The sequence below is a fragment of the Thunnus thynnus genome, chromosome 5 (genome assembly GCF_963924715.1).
Source record: "Thunnus thynnus chromosome 5, fThuThy2.1, whole genome shotgun sequence".
Lineage (NCBI taxonomy): Eukaryota > Metazoa > Chordata > Actinopteri > Scombriformes > Scombridae > Thunnus > Thunnus thynnus.
This window is the reverse complement of record NC_089521.1, coordinates 5,284,803-5,307,810: the sequence shown is the minus strand read 5'-3', so window position 1 is coordinate 5,307,810 and position 23,008 is coordinate 5,284,803. Positions and strand designations below refer to the sequence as shown.

General features: G+C 39.6%; 1 protein-coding gene across 1 annotated transcript; it reads left to right on the top strand.

Moving 5' to 3' along the window:
• Positions 1–10,910: 10,910 nt before the first annotated feature.
• pskh1 (protein serine kinase H1) lies at positions 10,911–22,835 on the top strand. Its single transcript, XM_067588823.1, has 4 exons — positions 10,911–11,269; positions 12,248–13,034; positions 13,683–14,606; positions 18,348–22,835. The coding sequence occupies exons 2-4, from the start codon at positions 12,966–12,968 to the stop codon at positions 18,663–18,665; spliced, it is 1,311 nt and encodes a 436-aa protein (XP_067444924.1). The 5' UTR covers positions 10,911–11,269; positions 12,248–12,965; the 3' UTR covers positions 18,666–22,835.
• Positions 22,836–23,008: the final 173 nt, after the last annotated feature.

Genomic DNA, 23,008 nt, shown 5'->3' with positions numbered 1-23,008 from the left:
ATACTTTCAGACCAAGTTAAAGATCCCACTTGACATATAGCTATCTGATATTTCATAACAGAATATATATATACAGAATATTTCTGTTATCAGAGGAAGTAGAGGAGATTGCCTGGTAGTCAGTAATCTGGTTGTCATCGATATGATACAATGAAGGAAGGAAAAAGGAGAAAGAAGGAAGAGAAGAAGAAGAAGGAGAAGGTGAATAGAGGGCAGAAAGAGAAGATAAGATACAAGATAAGAGGAAAGACATGAGCAGGAAAACAGAGATGGAGGCAGAGGGGGATGGGAGAGTTGAAGGTTTTCAGATTTTCACCATTACGACTGGACACAGCAGAGGCACAGTGGTGTGTGTGTGTACATATGTGTGTGTGTGTGTGTGTGTGTGTGTGTGTGTGTGTGTGTGCGTGTGTGTGTGTGTGTGTGTGTGAAAGGGGGGGGGGGCTGAACCAACTACACACAAAAATCTTAATCTTGGAATAAATTCAGTAATTAAAAGTAAATAGCAGATATAATAGTAAATGAAAGTTTTGTAATGTAACGCAAAGTGGACTGTCTTCATCTCCATAGTAACAGTCCGGAGGAGATCCAGAGAAGAAGAAATACATCATCCTTGAGGCAGTCTATTTAAAATTTACATTTTTATTGAAAGAACATCATCAAACAGTTACATAGAATATCCCAAATAACATAACAGCTCATAACTACACAATGCAAAGATAATGATTCAAATAACATGCAAGCTACATGTTTTCAGCGATAGCAGCATCCATAGCAACCACCATAGCAACGATAGAAAAATGTTGCATTTCAACAATTTTCTGGCGGGACCTGAAACAATCTTCTTAATAAATGACAAACTAAACATCACATACATTCACTGAATGAAGATTATATAAAAATAACATGCACATTTCTCGCTAGAAATGTTATCAAAACACAATGTTAAAGTATTGCATTTTCCACTATAAAGGAAATGTATAATAAAAGGAATGGCAGCCATTTTGTTTGTTTTCACAGACAGAAACTTGACAGTCATGCAGCCATGTCATGCAGTCAATAGAAAGAATAGAAAAAAAACATAGGCATCTCACAATTTAAGAGCCGTTACTGTGAAATGAATACATTTTTCACTGTAGACCAATGAAGCCATCACACATTTTGATGTGACACTGGGTTGAATAGCAGCACATTTAGAGACTAAAGAGCCAGGTATTTCCCTCAGGGGTTGGTGGAAACTTAAAACAGAGATAAACATTTTACTCTGTGTCTGCTGGATGTATAAATAGGCAAATATGTGCTTTATAAGGTAATAATACTGTATGAATGGTGTCGTTACAGATTGCTCTGCTGGCCACAAAACAAAACAAAACAAAACAAAAATCAGTAAATGCAGCTATACCATTCCAGAAATGTAAATTAAATATTATTTATAACACCCTCAGTAGCAATTTTTCTCCATAATTAGTGCTTTTACTTTTTATATTTTAAGTCATGTTTGCTTACAATACATCTGTACTTCAACTTGAATATTTTTTACATTGTGGTATTGTTTCTTATACTTCAGTAAAGGGTCTAAATACCTCCTCCACCACTGTGTACTACTAATCTTGTATTAAACTGTTTTAATGTAAGAGTGGACAAAGCAATCTGTCAGAGCATGGTGTTACAAATGATTTATGTGTTCATCATGTGCTCTATGTAAGAATAGTTAAAGCTTAAATACTGTGAAAGTAAGTACATAATAGTTTTTTAATGCATAGAGGGATCAATTATAAAGAGTGTGTGTGTGTGTGTGTAATAGTGCGGCCTGTATGTAACGTCTCCTCAATTTCAGAATTCCCTGACAAACACATCCTGACATGAGCATTGCTAACATATCTGCTATACATATTTCATTATTGTACAAGGTCTAATTTATGTATTTTTTATGTCCCATGAAATACTGCCTGGCCTTGCCATGAGTGTGCGGCACATTTGTGTGGTGTATGTAATAGAGACATCTGACTGTCATTGAACAGTCATTAAGCACAGTGACATGAATGTTATTAAAGCACATCATTGACCCACTATGTGAATCATTTTTACTAGAATGTGTTTGACCAAATAGTTGTTTATGACTCTCTGGGTATTTCTGTACAACCTAAAGTCCTTGGTTTACATTGAAAGCACTGTTGTGCTTAATCACTATTACATTTGAAACTTACATACACTCTGTCATCACATAATACATTATGGATCTGTAATGCCTGTGTTATGAGGGTGTTACCCACACAGTTCCTTCAGAAGGTCCTCACTGCTGAGAGCTTTTTGACATTGCACAAATTGCACAGAAGATTATTATATCATGATCATTATGCCTGTAATGAACTCATAAGCTGCTTTTAATGCCCAGTGACCAGTACTTAGAAGAGAAATGCTAAGGCATTTACCAAAATACAAGACTTGAAGTATTGTGCTTGTCTGTAAGATTTCCAAAGATGTGACAGGCAGAACCTTTACTGCCATCCGCAGGGAAATTAGGTGTATTTTTAAAATTAGCCTGCAAGTCGAAGGAAATGGTGAGTATAGGTACTGTATGTCGGTGTTTTATTCTTGGACCTCCATGATAAATGCTTTACCAAGCTGTGCCCCTGACACCTCCTTATTTTTGATGGTGCCTCCTTCAGAAGATTCCTTTGTGACCTGCTCAAATCCCTGACCACACATCCTCCAGTCCCTCAGTAATGTAGATGGGAATATGGCTACAAAGCCACACCACACAAATAGGGCTTACCTTGGTTTTTCAGCCTTCCTGCTCAGCCGCTAGCTCACTGTACCAAAGCATGTTTCTTATGCCTCATCTAATACGTCTTCCCATGGCAAGAAGAGCCATACAAAATAAACAGTCCTCTGAGTATTGGGCACGGGATACAACAGTGGGTCAAATGTTAAACTGGTGCTGACTGTCTCTGCTGGGAATACACTGGCCTCAATCTATCAGTATTTCCCAATCCCTGGTTTACCATAAGTGTCTTATCATGTGCGGACACATTAATAAACCTCACTCAACACTTCAATGTTTGCCTTTTTTTGAGGGCGGAATAATTCATTTTTGTTTATGTATTGTCATGTGCTGCTGTCAGAGGCTGCACAACTCTATCAGCAAAGATTAACTTTGCATCCTCACAAGACAATTTTATGCGTTGCTGTTGCTGAACATGAATCATATGGGAATTCAGCTGCTGCTAGGTTGCTCTAGTAAGAAACTGTCCTCACCAGAAAACAAGAGGCCATTTGTTAAACACTTGATTTATTAAAACTGACAGTGAAAATGACTCTTTGTAATTGTAGGTGGGTTTCATGTGCTGGAATTCTGCTTAGCCAGACACAGTCATTTTTACACTTGGATATAATGTGTTAATTAGAGGTGGTGGTAGGCCGATTTTTTTAACTTGGACAGTTGCTTCCAGTCTTTATGCTAAGCTAATCTAACTGTCTCTGGCTTAAGCTTTATATTTAATGAGCAGATATAAGAGTGGTATCAATCTTCTCATCTTCTTAGCAAGTGGGTAAATAAAAGTAAAATTAACCTTTTAAAATAACCTATGTCCCCTGAGAAGTGACCTCTTGTGGTCACGTGAATAATGACTTGTCTCTAAGAGGCAATGATGCAAAACTCTCTAAACTTAACCAAACCTTAACCACAGAGGTTGCAGACCAGAAAACACTATGAATTATTATTGTAACAGCCATACAGTCATTATTAAAGGCGCCAGTCACATTAATGTTTAATATAGGTTAATTCATTTCCAGACCAAGATCTGCACAACTTTGCACTTGTCTTGTGGTGTCTTAGTGTGTTAGTACAGATTGTGCTGAACTGCCTCTTCAAAGTTTGATTTCCACTCAGTAATGGGATCATGCATCCATACTGTCATATTTCCACTCTGGTCGCATCACCTCCAATCAAACTTCAGCACATTTGAAACTCTCCATTCAGTGAAACAGAAGTAACTCAAAGACCGCTGCAAAGAGAAACTGAGAGCCGTTTCCAAACAAATGAGATAATCATTCTCTAATCTAACATTGACCCCTCTGTGCACTCAGTGTTTTCTGTAGAATCCTCTTCTCTTCCAATTTGCATCTCTTCTTGGTAGAGGAAGTTAACATAACTCTTTCATCATCCATTGGGTAATGTCAAAAATGCATCACCATCAAACAAAAGTAATGCTTCTCTTGTACAGGTGCAACTGTCTTTTTTGTTGAATAATGGATGGAAGGGAAATTAGTATTAGATTTACAAAACAGACTTTAATCAGGTTTTAATGGTGCAAAAAATTATTGTATTGAGACCATATTTATGTTTTAACACTGATATGAAACAAACTCTGTTAAAAAGGTCCAACATAGTTTCCTTTTGAGTGCTTTAAGACTGTATTTGATTTTATTTTTAATCTCCAGAAATACCATAAACTCTCAAGGGTTGGTAGCCCAGTCAAGCATACCATAAAGAGTCAATAGGCTGGGCAATTGGACAAATAAATCTCTTCCAGTGAATCACATTTGCTTTACCTGTAGTAGACCTCCATGAAATTGTCAAAATTACAAATTAAAGCAGTGCTGGAAGAAATGTACCTGAGTAAACACGGTCCTTTTCTACATCTGTGTCTGTAGTTTCTGAGACCCATCTGCTCTATTCATCTCTGTCTGCTTGTGGATCCCTCTGTGCCTGCCTCTCTCCCCCGTTTCCTAAACTGTAGGCTAATGAATTAACATCTACCCACACTGCACTGCCAAAGGAGTTCTTAAATGCTTCTTATTCACTAAAGTTTAACTTTAGTAACTTGAGGTTGTTTTTTTTTTTACTTAAGGATATCGCTTTCTCAACTCTGCATGTGCTACCATTGGACAGTAGTTGGTCCAAAGTTGGTGCATCTTGTCATTTTCATTGTGTCTGCCTGTCACTCTTTCCAGTCTTTGTCTCCATCATCATTGTTTGTATGTTTCTCTCTATCTTGAGTTGAAGTAGTATTGTCCATTTTGTATTTTTCTATTGTCCATTTATCTATGATCTATTTTTTATTTATATCCTCAAGTTCTGACTTTACATCTGTCACCATCTGAGCTGTGCCCAGGATGTCCCTCCAAAACATACCCCTCCCTCTCACCTCTATATTTCTTAATTATCATATTTTACTTTTTCAGTTAACAATTCAATTAAATGTTAACGCACATTTTATTTCTCAATATAAAGGTATAAATGCTACCTCCACTCTGCCAAGAGTAAAATTCTGGTGGAGATATACTGAGTCCTTTTCAGGGCTGAGTATCAAATCTCAATCAATTCTGAGCACTAGTGGAAATGTGTCTGTAACATCGAGCGCTGAAATTTGTAAAATATTGAAAGTTGGTATCGAACAGCTCTTCAGATTCTATAAAGACACTTCTCTAACTTTAGACTTTATTTTATTTGAACACTGATGCATTCAGTAGTCTGATATATTTTTCTATTTGAAAATAAAAGGTTCAAACCATGTTTATACTCCCCAAAAAACATATCATATTGGCACCAATATCAATACCCAGTCCTTTATCCAATTAAAGTTGTCAAATTTGAAGCTGCTATAATCAATGTTTTTACATGTAAAATGAAAGTGTTTGCTTGTTGTGACAAATCAAGACATAATTATCACGTGATTCAGCTTTAGGGGTGTTTTGGCATCTTTTAGCTAATTATTTTGGTTTAAGACCAACAGCATTCACTGTTTTGGTTCAGTCTCACCGCTCTCAGCAGCATCATTTTCAGACACAGTGGCCAGCTGCCCATAGTAGGCTACTTTCCCAGCACCAAACAGCAGACAGACAAAGTTAGTGACTAGGTAGTGAACGCTGTGAAGCATTTAGCTGCTAGACATATTTAGAGTCAGACATTTTCCTCAGATGTTTGTGGAGATCAAAACAGAGCTAAAACGAGAGTGAATAAGGGACATTTATCAGGTAGCCAGAAGCACGACTCTAAATATGTCTGCTGGATGTGTTAAAAGGCAACTTTTCAATTTTCTAAGGTCATATTATATCAGTGTTGTGTTTACAACTTATTTCGGCTGAAATATAGAAAATCACCAGCCTTAAACTCTGGAATAGGTGTGTAAAATCACATCATACCGAGGACATGAAGTCAGTGTCCTGGTTTCCATGTATTTGAACATTAACATTCAAAAATCTGAACAGACTCCTCTCAGTCTGTTTCTATGAACACTTCCCTTTTTACATGTATCTGTTGTGCTGGTGTTAGTGTGATGACAATATTAACAAGCATGAACTACAGTAGCTAGTCAGATGCTATGCACTTGTGAGCACCTTCAACTTCAACTATTAATATAATTATTATTAATTATTGATTATATTATGCAGTGAGCAGAGTTAGGCTCAGACCTGGGGGGGAAGTTACACTTAAAAGACACCAGGGACATTGGACTCAATCTGTTAAAAGGTGAAACACTTCCCTGGAGAGTTTTGAGAAACTTCCAGAACAACTGCAATAAAGAAATTTGATACGACAGAAGCAGCAACTTATGGGCCATCAGCTGGACTATAAAAGTTATTACCACAGGTGTTTCAGACATACACAGTTCAACAGGGACCAAATGAAAATTCTACTGTCTTTGTGACACCTGCCATTAAAATACTGCAACTTCTGACAAGAATAGAAAAATCACTGTAATGTTCTCATAATATTCCCCTTTAAACTATGGCTTGCCTGAGGTGGTCAATAATATCCTGGCAATGAGCACTCTGTATTTTATGATATTTTTATCTCCTGCGTTGTCAGTGTAGTACTCATACAGTATTCCTTCAGGGAATTATGCGCCTGCGGTAATCAATAGTCAGTTTACTATGACCTGACTGTACTGACGGCATGCAGCAGCAGTCTCTCTCTTCTGTCTCTTTCGCTGTGTTTCTACCCCTGACTCTCCAGGGGAGTCCCCAACTAGAGCGGGGGCAAGAGGGGGCGGAGGGCAGAGAAATAGCAATATTCTCCTACAAGCATCATATCTGACACAGGATGTCATTCTCCAGTTTTTCCTCTCGTCCCATTGCACTGGAGTGCCTGTAAACGGCACATACACACACACACACACACACACACACACACTCACTGTAAACTCACACTAGCTTACTCATCCTCTGCAGCCTTTTCAAACGCACACAGAAACTAACGGCACACACACACACTTTAAAACTCTCCTTTCTCACACACACACACACACACACACACACACAAATGAGGGGGAAGCATCATGGGGATATTAATGGAGCCAGAGACACAGACCAAGTCAATTGAGCTTTTAATAGAGCAGCTCCTCTTCCTCTGTATGGATAAATAATACAGCAGTCAGCAAATCTAGATCTAATAGATGATATTGACCTTTGGGGGTGGGAAAGGGGAGAAAGAGAGTGAACGACCAACAAAAACTGAAATGGAGAGAGAGAGAGACAGCGAAGGGGGGGTGGGGGACTGAAAACTGAGAGGGTTGCGTGTGCATTGCGACGCAGAGGAATACACACAAGTGTCAATAGAAGCGGAGCACTCAGACAAAGCATCTTAATCAGAGTGCGACAAAGCGGTGATCAATCACAGGGATGACGATGTAGCAGCGAGTTGCAGAGCTGGAAAGGCCCTGACCTCAGCTGCACTGCAGATAGACTGGAGAGGCTGCGCTGGCCCTCAGAGACTCTCTTTCTTTGCTTTTATCCTCTCTATTTGTCTTCTCTCTTTCTCTTTATCCCTCCTCTCTCTCCTCATTGTGTCTTCCTTTTCTCCCCCATCACTCCGTATCTCCCTCTTTCCATTTTGATTACTCTCTGCCGCTTCATCTCCCTCCCTTCCTTCCTTTCTCCCTATATTTCTGTCTGGTACCCACCATCTGTCATCCGTTGTCTTCCTCTGTCACCCCCTCCCTCCCCCCCCTTCCACTCATTTTCACTCCCTCAATCCAATTCAAGGAGCTTTATTGGCATCATAAGATGAATTTTACTGTCTCACTGTCTTTCTTTCTGGAACATTTGTCTTCTTCTTACTAATTCCCCACTTTTAATGCTACTCCACAAAACTCGGCCGCGTCCTGCACAGGCTGCACAAGTCATGGTCAGTCTAAAGTGAGTCCACTACACTCTGTCACATCAATATTGAAGTCAACACCATGTATTCTTAATTAGCTTGTCCATGTTCATGAACGAGCAGGGTGAAACTGAATGCTAGACCAGGTTGTTTTACAAGTGTAGTGGAGGTATGAGCGTTGGGATTTAAAAGAACAGTCAGACTAATAAAATGACAAAAAAGTAGCCTTATAGTTTGAGATGGCTTTGGAAGTGACTTTTATGTGTATAGTGACACCATGTGGATATACCCTGTAACAACTCCAAACATCAGTATGCTACAGTGAGCTGCCCATACTGCAGGAACTGATTTTTTTTAAATCTATCCTCCTCTGCAAATAAATATCTTTAAATAGATCCCCAATATAGATTTGACCACTTGAAATATATTCAAAATGAAAACATGTGCATACACGCAGACAATTTCCTACACTGTGAAACACATGTCTAAACATACAGTATGGAGTAATCTTCTGATGTTGTTAGACTGGGTGTGTGATGGAGTGTTTTGGTGGTGAATTTAAACTGGCTTTATTGCACATATGAACCACAGAAACTGATCCTTCTGCATGTCTGCACTGAATTAAGTGGCTTAGTTGATCCCCGAAAAGAGGTCCATGGACCACCAGAGGTCCATGAGAAGTGTTCCAGTGGGAGCCCATCATGTAAAGGAATAACAAAATGCACTTCAATCTGTAATTTTCAAGTCATTAGTTCCATATTATTCACATTTTGCTCAGATGGCCGGAAGCTATAGATCTGAGCTGTAACATCACAAATTCTCTCAGATGTTGTTTCTTGAGGCATGGTCATATCAAATACGGGTCTGATAAGAGTCATCCTCTATGTAACTACTCCAACCTGAGCTTGTAAGTGAACTGGAAGCTTGCCTGCCAGACTTTCTAGTACTTTTCCAAGAGAGAAGTCAGCACTTTGGCAGAGGGACTTCTCTCTGTATCCAGGAAGTGACGGTGAGGACTTAACGGGGTCGAAACAAGCCGAGGGAGGTCGTCCCGTCTCTACAAAAGAAGTTGGGTGGAAGAGGAGCTCCGTCAGGCTCGCTGCAGACGGAGAGATCACACCGGAAATTATGGGATTGCGCATTCAAAATAAGAGCGCACAACGTGGGTAGTGTTAAAACCTATGTATGACATTTACACAGCCACATGCCAGGCACACACACCCATATAGGCTTGATTTCCTGTGATTCCAGCGCCAAAAGTGGGTGCAATGATCATGGCTGGATTAACCCACTAGTTAGCCACTTAGCCACTGGTCCTCCATTAACAACCCATTCCTCCCTCTGTCTGGCCCCATTTACACCTGGTATTAATGAGCATTCTCGTTATCTCTATTCTGCCCACACTGTGATCAGATCTCTATATGCAAATTAGTTAGGCAGGCCTGGTGGTCAACAAACGCATCCCAGGTCAAGGGAAGCAATGCCACAGACAAGTTTTGTGAGGAAAGACTTTTATTTTATTTTAGCTTTTGCTGGACTTGCTTGGGCTATCAGGAAGAGGTACAGTTAAGTTTAATGGACTTTCAACCAACTGGGTGTTTTTTTTCTTAAGAATTCAGTTACATTGGACAGAGTGCATTTACACCTGGTTGAGATCCGATGACAACGTCAGCCAGACCAACTTCAGCTGTGTGTTAGTGTCTTAGTCTGACTGAAATGTGTATAGTTTTTCCTCTGCTTGAAAACTACTTGGCTCAAGATTTATTGTGCAGTAATTTCATTTAGCAAATTAATTTAGGAATATGCAACATACAAGCACAAAACTGATGTAATGAAGGTCTTCAAACTAGATTTAGATACAGTGACACCCTATCAAGACCGAGTAATTAAGCAGGACCCATCATTTGGCATGATGTCAATTACTGAGCTTTAGTGCTGCAACATTGTTAAAGATGAAACCAGTGGTTTCCAACCTTTTTGGCTTTTGATGATTTACAAAAAGCAGTGTGTAGTTGGGGTCACATTTCAGATGTCTATGAGTTGTTAACAGCTCCAGCAGTGATTTTTCCCTCTAAACTTCTCACATGGTTTCATTTCAATAAATGTTCAAATGATCCAATACTTCACCAAAAATCAACGATTAGAGAAAAAGTCCAAAAACTGAAAACAGATTTGTGTATCTGAACTTTGTTTTTTCTTCTTTCCTCTCCCATTATTTATCTCACGACCCCTCAGATTTATCTGCTGACCCTTTGGAAGGACTCGACCCCTAGGTTGGTAACCAATGGACTAAACTAGCTAACTGTATATAAAGTAGTTGAAACTAAATCCACCTCCAGCAGCTACAACAGTAACATGCTGCTCACACACTGATGCTTCACTATTAATAATCTAATGATGTCATATATAATAATATATCAGTCAGAGGGACCAAACCACTACTTTTACTGCAATACTTTAACTGCACCAAGCTGATAATACTTATGTACTTTTACCGGAGTATGATTTTCCACGCAGGACTTTTACTTGTGATGGAGTATTTTATACATTGATGTATTGGTACTTTTATTCAAGTAAAGGATCTGAGTACTTCTTCCACCACTGGTTTTAATTTGAAATATGTAGCCTGCATGATGTGACATGTTTGTCCTGTACGATAAAAATAAAAACATATCATTTAAGTAAGGAAAACACACAGCCACTTTTTCAGATTTCTTTAAAAATAAATGTTTGTCCCATCTAGCTATTTTCAACACGCATTTTATTTAGACAGTATGAAGCGGAAGAACTGTGTTGCGTTCAGGGTCCGTTCACCTCTGTGTGTCTGACTGTGGGAAGGTGGTCCTGGTCGAAAAACACCGTCCAGGAAAGCGACCGACGGGCAAGTTTGCGTGTTTTTGTTCAGTCCCTCCGCAATTTACAGCGTCTACAAAACAAACCATGAAACTCCGGAATTGACTCAAAACGTTAGTGACAAAAGAAGTGATGGATTTAAGTTGTTTCTCCACGGGAATAAAGTTAGGAAACTACGAGGTGAAAATGGAGAGCCCAGCTGAGTGAGAGTGGGGTGAGGAGGCTGGATTTGGCCAAGTTGGGAGTCCTGCCCTGCTGCTAGCAGGCTAGTTAGCATGCTGAGACACTTCGCTATCTCGGATAAGTAATGAGGTGAGATTGAAAGTCACTTTTATACTTTTACATCAGGGGTGTCTGCGAAAGTCTTTAGAGACTTTCCTAATGTTTCCCAGTGTTGCCGAAAAAACTGTGAAATGTGTTTTTGGCTAAGGAAAAAAACATTGATATGAGTAGGGCCTGGCCCCTTTTTAAAAAAAACTAAAACACTCTACACTTTTACACCAAGTGTCATATAGATTTACTTCAGTGTCATGATTCTTTCATCATGTAGAAAACAATGTTTTTAGGGATGTTACCAGTGAATTTTCTCTTCTTATGGCTAACAAAGTAAAGTAAGTTGATAAACATTTTGTACTGAAAACTTTTAACAATACATTCAACAGACTTCCAACATTTGATAATCAGATATAAGTGACCATCTGTGACAATGCAGTTATTTATTTATTTGTTTATTTTTACAATGGCAAAGCAATCCCTTGTTTTCTTGCTCATTTCTAAACATGTCTGGATGGCTGTAATCTAGAACTGCAACGATTAATCGAGTAGTTGCTAACTATTGAATTATTTGCCAACTATTTTGATTATCGGTTAATCATTTTGAGTCATTTTGAAGAAAAAAAATGTCCAAATTCTTTGATTGCAGTTTCTCAAATGTGAATATTTTCTGGTTTCTGCAGTCTTCTATGACAGTGAACTGAGTAACTTAAGGATGTGGACTGTTTGAAGACATCACTATTGACATTTTTCACCATTTTCTGACACTTTACGGACCAAACAACTTATTCATTAATCAAGAAAGTAATTAACAGAGTAACTGATAAAGAATATAATTGTTTTCAGTTGTTATATCACTAAACCATCAGTCAATTTCAGTGATTTGGTTAAATGTTTTCGAAAACTGCTCCTGTCATGTCAGCATTCAGCATACACACAGACATACTGTTCATATATTTGGTGAGCCTAACCGTAATCACTCACGGTTCATATTTCATTGTGTGTTCTGCATTTCAGAGCTTCCCTCTGCTGTTCTCCAGCATGTGAGTCTCCAGGGGAGCTGTTTCATCTGTGGCAAGACCGCTGCTGACATTGCAGCTTTTTCCCAATGGATCGAAGCATAGTTGATGAAGTTATTTTCTGCGGAAGCTCCGTGTGAATCCTGAAGATAACTTTGCATTTCTCCTAAAGGCAACCCCACTTAAGCTTGGTTTAGAGAGGCTGGATGCTCCGGGTGACCTTCTCCAACCCCTCCCATGATCAGTCATTTTTCTGACCTGAGCATCCATACTGACTCTACTCATGTGATTTTCTCTCATACATTCAACATATTCTGCCATCTGAGATAGAGCCCTGGTAGGTTTTTGAAGCGCTTTGAGGTGCCCACTGCCTGCAGACGCTGCAGCCTGGCTGTTGTGCAAGTCCCAGTGGCACAGGCCCTATAAAAGTACACTGTAACAAAAAGACAACGCGCTCGCCAAAATGCATTCATGAACTCATCGACTTTCCAAACTGGATTTAAGTGGATGTATCGGGTGTATTCATGAACTGTGAGTGCTGATGCCAGCTCATTGGGACTGGAGTGGGTGTAATCAGCTTTATTCATGAACCCCTTGTCTGAGTCTGGGTACAGCCTGGATGTTGGATGTCCTGAGTGTGTTGAATCTGTTGCGGTGATGAGGCAGGGCTCCTGGTGGCCTGTGTGGCTGGCTGGGCAGAGGCCCAAGGTGATGTGATGGGGTGCAGGAACAGTAAGGTCCTCCCTGAGCCTCCAGGGGATGTTCAGTTGGACCTGGTCAAAAAGGTCAGTAAAGGACAATGTTTCATCTACTAGTAATAGTAACAATATTAATAGAAACAGCATTAGTACTACACTGCTTTGTACAGTATTACCGGTATTGATAATGATAAGATTAATTAAGGGCTGCAACTAATGATTGATAAACAAATCAATACATTTTCTCTTTTTATCAGTAATTATTCAGTCTCTAAAATGTCAGTGAATGGTGAGAAATACTCAAAATTTCCCAGAGTCAAAGTTACATCATCAGAGTGCTTGTTTTATCTGACCACCAGACTAAAAGCCTAAAGATATTATATATAAAATGAAATAAAACAGAGACATAGGGACAGTAGAAAAGCTGGAGTCAGAGTTTGGCATTTTTTATTAATAAATTACTGTTTTTGTAGAAAAATGAGACAGTCTAGGCTGAATTTGGTGCAAGTGTTGCGTCCAGCCTCTTCATCCATTTCTAAGCCATCGACTAGAGCAAAAAATGTTGAAGTTGTACACAGAGAGGCTTTAAAGATGACCTGGTTATGACACCAGTCATCTTTAAAAACATAATAAAGTTATTAATTTAGAATTATAGATTAAGTCGATGCCTTAATGCCTTGTTGTACTATTGCTGTGTGCAATGCATCTTGGATCATCTGTGTTCATATTTTTCAGGTTGATCCTCCCCAACCTCCTCAGACAGATATCTATAAGCACTTCATACGAGGGGATGGCACTGGAAGCAAGATGGGTGGGGCCGGTGGAGGGGGAGGTGACAAGGCAGACTCCACCTCTCCATACCAGGCCCGGGCACAAGCTCCCACTCCCACCGTTTCCACTCAGCCACCCAAGGACCCGTCCGAACTGTCGGACCCTCAACGGAAGAAGGTGGCAAAATATCGAGCCAAGTTTGACCCGCGTGTCACAGCCAAGTACGACATCAAAGCTCTGATAGGTCGCGGGAGTTTTAGCCGGGTTGTCCGTGTGGAGCACAAGAGCACGCGGCAGCCGTACGCCATCAAAATGATCGAGACTCGGTACCGGGAGGGGAGGGAGGTGTGCGAGTCAGAGCTTTGTGTTCTCCGACGCGTTCGTCACACCAATATAATCCAGCTGATGGAGGTCTTCGAGACGGCAGAGCGCGTCTACATGGTGATGGAGCTGGCCACTGGAGGAGAGCTCTTTGACCGGATCATCGCTCGCGGCTCCTTCACCGAGCGGGACGCCACGCGGGTGCTGCAGATGGTGCTGGATGGCGTCAAGTATCTCCACACTTTGGGGATCACTCACCGAGACCTGAAGCCAGAGAACCTGCTCTACTACCACCCTGGAGCTGATTCCAAGATCATCATCACTGACTTTGGTTTGGCCAGTAGCAGGAAGAAGGGAGACGAGTGTTTGATGAAGACCACCTGCGGCACGCCAGAGTACATTGCCCCTGAGATCCTGGTGAGGAAACCTTATACAAACGCAGTAGACATGTGGGCGCTGGGGGTGATATCGTACATCCTGCTGAGCGGAACCATGCCCTTCGAGGACGACAACCGCATGAGGCTCTACCGGCAGATCCTCAAGGGGAAGTACAGCTTCTCTGGAGAGGTGAGGAGTTAGATCTGTGACATCTTGCCCTCTCTTTCTCACACACACTCACCCCCCCAGAAGACTTCACCCATATTTGAAATAAATTCCTCACACTGCATGAGGCTTTGTCAAAAAGTTTCTAAGAAGTTCAGCTTTTCTTGTGAGTGTCTTGTGTGTCTTAACACACACACACACACACCTCTCTCATAACTCCTCCTGTCTTAGCACATTTCCATTTCTATCACATGTACCTACCCTACACCTCACCATATTGGCTTGCATTTATTTGTCCTCTCTAAGTCAATATGCCCTCCCTCTTAGTGTGTGTGTGTGTATGTGTGCACAATAATTTATGCTCTATCTGTGTATCTAGATGCAAGAATGCTGAGTAGTCCATTCCTTTGTTTCATAGTGTGGGATGTTTATGTTGCCAGTGAGCTTTACAAAGGGGCTCTCGGTTAATGTTTGCCCCACATGCAGCCACTCCAGCGCAAATAATAGCTGAGTAGTTTTGTAATATTTAATGCAGAGCAGCTGAATGATCTCAGTGTTCTGGGGATGTGTCCAGAGTTAAACTTCTCAAATGTCTGACAGGTAAGATAAGGTCAAATCGGACATATTAAATAATTAAAATCACTTCCAGGGAACTAGTGTTCTGGATGAAAGCTGTAAATAGTGCAGCAGAACTGCTGGATGAATGTCTAGCAAGTCGTCTTTGGAATTTGTAAAGAGAGCTTCTCACTTGAATTGACCGTTGTGCGTTTTTCAGGTAATACAGTGTGTATTCAGTAGAGTGTGTGGGCTTGTTTGTCACATAAATTACTGTTAAGTTTAAAAACCCAAGATTTTTCATGAGAGTCCTTACAGAGCAGCTTTTATTCTCTATCAACACAAGTACAGACAGTGACTCAAGTATTTATTTCTGTGAGGATTATTCACGACATCTCTGTTGGAAGACCAAGGGAGAGAAGGCATGATGATGGCTTGATTTAAATGAGACATGACACAGTTGTTGTGATCTTCACCGCAAAGTTCCAAAACTTGAGGCGAACATATGTAAAAGATCCCTGTAAGACAAAAGCCTGGGTCAGACTGATTTGAATGCTCTGTTTACAATGTTACCTCTACTTCCCCATTGAACTGACTGTCAAATCGTTCGCAAATGCCCATACTCGGCCGTCTGTTCTTTGTTGCTAAGGTTGTTGGTAAGGTTTTTCCATGAGGTGTTCACGTTGTACACTGGCATATTTGAGAAGTTAACATTTTGAGTAAATAGGTAAAAGAAGCGAAATCTGACTACTACTGTTTGTTTATGTAGCCTCTGGAGATGGGGAAAGTCTGCCACGATGCGTCTTCTGGAAGTTGGCCAATCAGAACAGAGTGGGCTCATCGGGAGGGGGGGGTCTTAAAGAGACAGGAGCTAAAACAGCCTGTTTCAGACAGGCTGAACTGAGAGGCTGTGTAAAGGACCGGTAAAAGATAGATAAGGAGTTTTTTGAACTGTAAAGATTTTCCAGCTGAACCCTAGATTCAAAAATATAGACCTGGAAATGTGCATGATACATCCGCCAGTGTTAAGCACACAAAATCCAAGTTTAAGCAATAAGCCAAGTAACTGTGACATCCCAGTTCCCCTTAAAGGTATCCTGTGAAGTTTAATTGTAAGTTAAGTTTACATTTAGTGTTTCTTACCAAAAAACATTGTGTGTATCATTTAGGCCTCAATTTGTTAGATATTTTAAATTGTGCATTGTTTACACCCATACTTGCTAGCTTTCAGTCCTCTTTTTTGCTTTTTGTTGGCACATTACTAAATTTCTTGGCGCATTACCAACCCCAACCATCAGTCCGTGGAACAGCATGAAACTGTTTGCCTTCAAAAACTTTTTAAAAAAATGGCTCTATGGCACTACTAGAAGTCAAAAACAACATAAGGTACCTTTAACTGCTGACCACTGCAAAACAATATAAAAAGCTTGTGAAATGTTGTTGTGCAGAAACTATTAGTCTGTTAATTGATAACTTGATTGACAGAAAATGAATCAACAATAACTAATACTAATACTATAATAATACTAGTTGGGATTTTTGGTTATTATGCTGTGTTCAGGGCATCCACTGACCTCGTGGTTATACGCATAACAGTATAACCACAACGTTCCCAGTTTGATTCCAGCATGTCATATCCCCCCCGTCCTATGTCTCTCTCTACTCTCCCTTCACTGTCACTGTGAAATAACACAGAAATAGGAGAGTAATTTTATCTCCCTGATCAGATGCAACACAAAAACTCAGTTATTTTGTCAGGATGCATGGCTCAGAGGCTCTTGACCCTTTTAGAGTCCTGACCGTTGATTAAAGAAAATCCCGTCCTCTGGTAAATGAGCAGAGAAACTGAGGTGGAGCACCTCCCTCAGGGATATGTGTCTTTACAGCTGTGATAAATAATGTTCACGTTTATAGCTGCAGTCCAAGATCTAATCACAGCCTGAGCGTTGTTGTAGGTGGAGGAGAAATGTATGTCTGAGGCTTATATATGTGTCATGTATCTTTAGCCAACACTGGTGATTTACCTGCTGTGTGAAGAAGGGGGGGTTAGTTGTCTACTGGGAGACTGAAAACACAGCTGGTTGCCAAGCAGGACATCAAGTGCAACGTGTGTGTGACTGTGTGTGCGGAAAGGCAGCCAGCGCTGAGATTCCCAATTCCTGTCTAAGTAGGGGGTAGAGTTTGACTCACAGTCTATTTCTCAGAAAAGGAGTCGACAGCACCTGCCAAGAACATTTGTTTTAAACAAACATTTTATTTTATGTACGATTTTTTAGAAACATGAAATTGTGTTAAAGCAAAACATAATCAAACTTCTCATTAGTGAGATGACAGAAAGAATCAAGCAGAGGAACATAATATTCACTGCCCAACTGATGAGTCTGATAATACTCAAAAGACTAAGAACAGTCATTGTCAGTAAAACAACTACATAACAGGTCAAATGATCAAACTTCTTGTTCGCTCACAGTCCAAAGCACTGTCCTTATACTAGACATTCTCAGCTTTATGTCAGTCTGCTGCCCTCTTGTGTCCAGCAGAGGGGATGTACTGATAACAAACTATACACACTTATTTATAGGAGCTGAATGTATTGAAATGAATAGGATTTGTATAGGAAACATCATATATATGGAAAACACATTCATTATGGTCATATTTTTATCAAACAGATACATTTCTTCTCATGGTCTCACAATTAACAGTCAATGTCTATTGTAAGCCTTTTATTATTTTCCTCCCTCCTCTTAAACTTCATATTGTGTGTGGTTTCCTTTTATATTCCTCATGTATTATCAGTTAAGACCAGTGGTTTTCCAAGGTTTCTCAAGGTCATTCCCCTGTTAAAGGGCTGCAAAAAAAAAAGAAAAGTCAGATTCATAGCAGCCATTTTGACGTTTCAGAGGAAAAGCACAGGTGGAACTAATAACATTAACAATGGCTCTGTTCCAGCAGTTGTTGCAAAGCAATGCAGCAATTAGTGTTATTATAATGTTATTAGTTACACCTGTGTTTGACGCAACAAAATGTCTGCTATGAAAAAAGATCTTGACTCAAACGTTAGTTTTTATTTAAAATGTCTCAAAAAAACATGTTGAGGGAAAAAAGGACCCATGAGTTGCCATGAGTTTAGACTATAAAGAGTATTGAAATTAACATTTCAATGCACTATAATTACAGTCTTGTCTTGTGTCTGTCTCCCCTCTCCAGCCGTGGCCCAGCGTGTCCAACCTGGCCAAAGACTTTGTGGAGCGGATTCTAACGGTGGATCCCAGCGAGCGGCTGACGGCTGGCCAGGCCCTCAAGCACCCCTGGATCGTCAGTATGGCCGCCTCTTCCTCCATGAAGAACCTACAACGCTGTATATCTCAGAACCTCCTGAAACGGGCATCCTCTCGCTGCCACAGCACCAAGTCGGCCCAGTCCACGCGCTCAAGCCGCTCAACCAAATCCAACAAAGCCCGGCGGGTGCGTGAGAAGGAGCTACGCGAGCTGAACCGTCGCTATCAGCAGCAGTACAATGGCTGAAACGGGGACAGCCACCGACCGTAGCGTACCTTATACTTTGGGGGAAACAGCACTACAATGACTGAGCTTTTACAATGACTACCACCATTTGAAGTTGCTGCCAGTGTTAGAAGCCAAAAATGGCTTCCAAAAAAAAAGAATAAAGAGAACCATGACCTTTGGCTACCAAAAGTAGAATTAAGTTTGAAAAAGTAACTGCTGCCATTCGAGACTATAGAACAAGTGAGAAACTATGAGGACAATGTGATCTATGAATTCCAGTGTGTCTTCTGATGAGCACAGAAACGGACACACCAGTCAAGTGTTGTACTGCAACGGTTACATCATCTCTCCATCCATTCCTTCACCTTTTCTTTGGCAGGATGGGGCCTTCCACTCCTTTCCTTTTGTTCTTTCAATCCCTGTGTCTCTACATATTTATTTATTATTGTTGACATGATTATTAGTCTCCATTCAAATGGTCACTGGATAATGACCTTCCACGAGGATCTGTTGAACAGAGTTCTGGGTACTGAAGTCTCTAAGAACAAAGGGATACTTAAGAGGAGGGGGAAACAAATTCCTCTCACTCATTCCTGATTGAAAATTGCTGTGAATTTATTATTGTACTAATTGTACAGACCTTGTCTTAACATGTGGGTGATGGAAACACACTGCAACATAACCATACCCTTGAAGGCCAAAATGAAGGCATGTTGTTTATTAGTCTAGTCTAAGCTTATCTAATCTTGCCATTACTGCTCTGTTAATATTGTTCTAAAGCTGTCAAAAGATTGTGAAGCTGTTTTGTGTCAGTGTTTAATCTTAAATGTATTGTACTAGACAGTAAGCCACACAGCCCCACTCCCGATGATTTTCATAGACTAATAGATTCACTTATAAAGTAGCAGCTGTGAACACTTACTGTTGCATAGCAGTATTATTAAGTTTTCATAAGGTTATGTGGCTATTTAGGGTGTTGTATGGTCTCCTTTGTTGGTCACAGTGAGAATGGTACATGTTCTTAGAGCAGCAATGAAGGTAAACATATTTGTTACAGAGAGATAGTTGCCGGTTGCACCAGCTCTTTATAAGTTCAAACTTAGTTATAACACAAGCTCTAAAATGAGTGTTTACTTACTCGGCATCACTAAATTAAAAAGGGTTGCACCACAAAAAGTAGTTCTTATGTAGAGATCAGTAGTTACTAAATATTTAACTACATGCACAAATAGCCAGGTGTAGTCTTAGCCAGCTGTTCAGTAGCTAACCCAACTAACTGACAAAAAAACGTTAGCTTGCTAATATCTGAACCATTTAGGGTCAAGAGAAAAAGAGATAACAAGGAATATGTTCAACATATCTGACCTGACTCTTGATGAAATGCTGTTTAATGATGATGTTAACTGGGAAAATTTGACCTGCAATGATAATATTAGACTAAATTACCAAATAACAACAGCTAGGTCAGCATAATCAGATATTTCCTGCTCATTCTAAACTACATGAATACTCTTAAACACACATTTCTCCATAGATTTCTATATAGATATAGATATGAATAAAACAAAACATTACCTACATTTACAAAGGATTGGCTGTTAAGTTTTAAAAAATTTTAGTTTTTACAAGTTATGTTACCACTTGTGATGCTACAGTGACTTTCTGAGCAACTCATACATTACTGAAGTCTACTGAATGGTGCAACCTGATTTAGTAAAGCACTAGTTTGAAACTAGCTACCAGGTACTAAGAATTTAGGAAGGACTTTACACACTCTTAATGATGGATTTACGAATAACTGGTGCAACCTAATCCAGAAGTCCCTCCATCTTTCCTAGCTAGCTCTGTTCCACTAACACCTGTAACTCAGTGGGTTTTCACATTGGTTGTGTTAGCATTCAACATAACATATCCCATCAGTCTTATCCAACAGCAGCTGATTGGCTCACTGTCAAAATAATTCTTTATTTTCCTTGGTCAAATGACAAATTTTACTAGCTAGTATATAGCCAGGGGTAGTAGATAGAATTAAGCTATGGAAAAGATGAGAAAGGTACGAATCAGATTTATTTTTCTTTTCTGTAATTTTTCTTTCCCTCTGGTCAAGTGTGCCAAACTATTCTTGTTAATCACAGTCATGTCATGAAAAACTGACCCATTTAAGTCTAGAAGCTAGTGGAACAGAGGCTATCTAAGAAAGAGGGAGGACGCCAGTATTTAGTAGCTCTTAGGCAGGTTGTGTTTTAGCATGTAGAAACACCAAACCGAAGACCAAAATGAAGGAAACCACTAAAGATAGAGGAATATATAGAGCTGGATCAAATGACCAATAGTCTATATGATTTTGAAATATTAGATTACAAAACATTACACATGCAACTATACAGTCGTCTGTGTAAGGCTTCTTTAGTTTGAAAAGGTTACCTATTCCCTCTAAATGCACTTCAATTAAAAAAATGCCTTACTTAGAGGAAAACTCTAGATAATCCACAATGTCATAGTAAACAAAACAGGTTGTACTTCTCTCTTGATCTGCACTCTTTTAAATCTGCCTTTGTAGTCTGAATCATATTCAGTCCAATGCCCATCATGTGAAGATAGTCAGCACCCTTACACAATAAGGTATTGTGACTACTGAACAACTCTGAGCTGGACAATATGTTGATATAATAACAATATTCTGAAATGAGACTAGATTATATTATGGATTTTGTTTCTTGTAATATTGTGGTATAGTTAAAAGGCTGCGTTACAGGAAGGTGACATTTCTGAATTTATTAAACAGTTCAAGCAGACTGAAATGATTGAGTGCAGATGATTTTCTGCTAACTATCTTCATCTCCAAATTGGTCAAAATAATGTGATATTTGGTTATTTCTAATATTGCCCAACATAAGCACAACTCAAAGATTCAGGAAAGGTGAGGAGTTGTTTTCCTTTTTGTCTTTTTTCCTGTAATCTGGCAAAGCACTTCATGTACAAAGTTGAATTGATTTTTTTTTTTTTTTTTAATTATAATCGTTAATTGTTAATGTTAATTGGACCTGTTCACTGCGTTTTTAAATGTATTTTGTCCCTTCAGAACACTCCCAGAGTAAATCAGTTGCTACAGAATTTCTTTCATCTTTAAATGAGCATTTTGCTGTGATCTACCCCAGACTTCTAAAGTATGCTGTTGTTGTGAACTTTTTAACACATACTGGAAACCTAACCGAGCCATGTCAGCTGACCTCAGTTTTTCCTTTCTTTTTGTTTTTTGTCCTCTACTTGTTCCAGGATGCTCTGTCATCTTTCTGATGCTACTCTTTCCATTTCCTTGATGAAAGTCAGATTTAGGTCTCTTTTTAAATTTCTCTGTTCCTTCGTTCCACTGCTGTTATCTGTCCTGATGTCTCACCTCTTGGTGGAAGTAAATTTTTTATATATAGAAGACCGTAAGTGAGGCTAACGTCGGAACTGGTATTGGTACACTCAAATCTACACTCTGTCTACTTCTTGGTTCCCTGTTCAGTATTGTATGCCGCCTGTCATTGGACAGATGCTCCACCCAAAATATCGAATATCAAATGCACCGTGTAGGTTTGAAAAGGTTCATTTGCCAAAATATGGCAAATTTAGCAGCCATCTGTTGAGCCTACAGTGGTGATTTGATGATGACAAGATAGATATTGTGTAAAGTATCACTTTAAGGTGTCACACTTTCTGCACCATACAGTATAATGAGGTGGCCTTAATATTTGTAGTGTGTTGATCGATATCTCCTAGAGTGTATCATCTTTGTGAAACATAAAACTATAACCTCTTTAAATCTCAGATCTAGGAATCACAGTCACAAATTAATCATTTGGATTCAAAGAATTGCAGTGTTTGAATTAGTCAGCAGCATCGTTGAGTGCCTATTGTATACCACGTTCAATGAATAACCAAATCAGTTCGTTAGCAGTTTTGCAGAATGTCAGCACATTTGTAAAAGTGTTTTCTTTTGTGTTTTTATATATCTGTGTGATTTTATATAAATGCTGTTGCCCTAAATGAAGTAGCCAACTCAACACTGTTACCTGAAAACAGTTGTTCATCTTTTGTAATTGTGTGTCAAAATGAATGATAACACTTTGATTCTTCTACCATTAACTTTTTTATTTTTTTTAAACAGTGAGTTGTATGTGCCAATAAAACATTCGAACCTGACTTTCTATTTCATTGCATTTGGAGTTTCACACGATGCTCTGAGAGGAGAAGTAGGTGGACTGTGATTCGTCCAGCAGATTACAGGAGTTCATGTGTGTGTTAGCCCACAAGACAATATTTTAGTTGTTCAAGCATGTTTGCACCATTTTACTGGTTTAGTATTTATTCTTGTT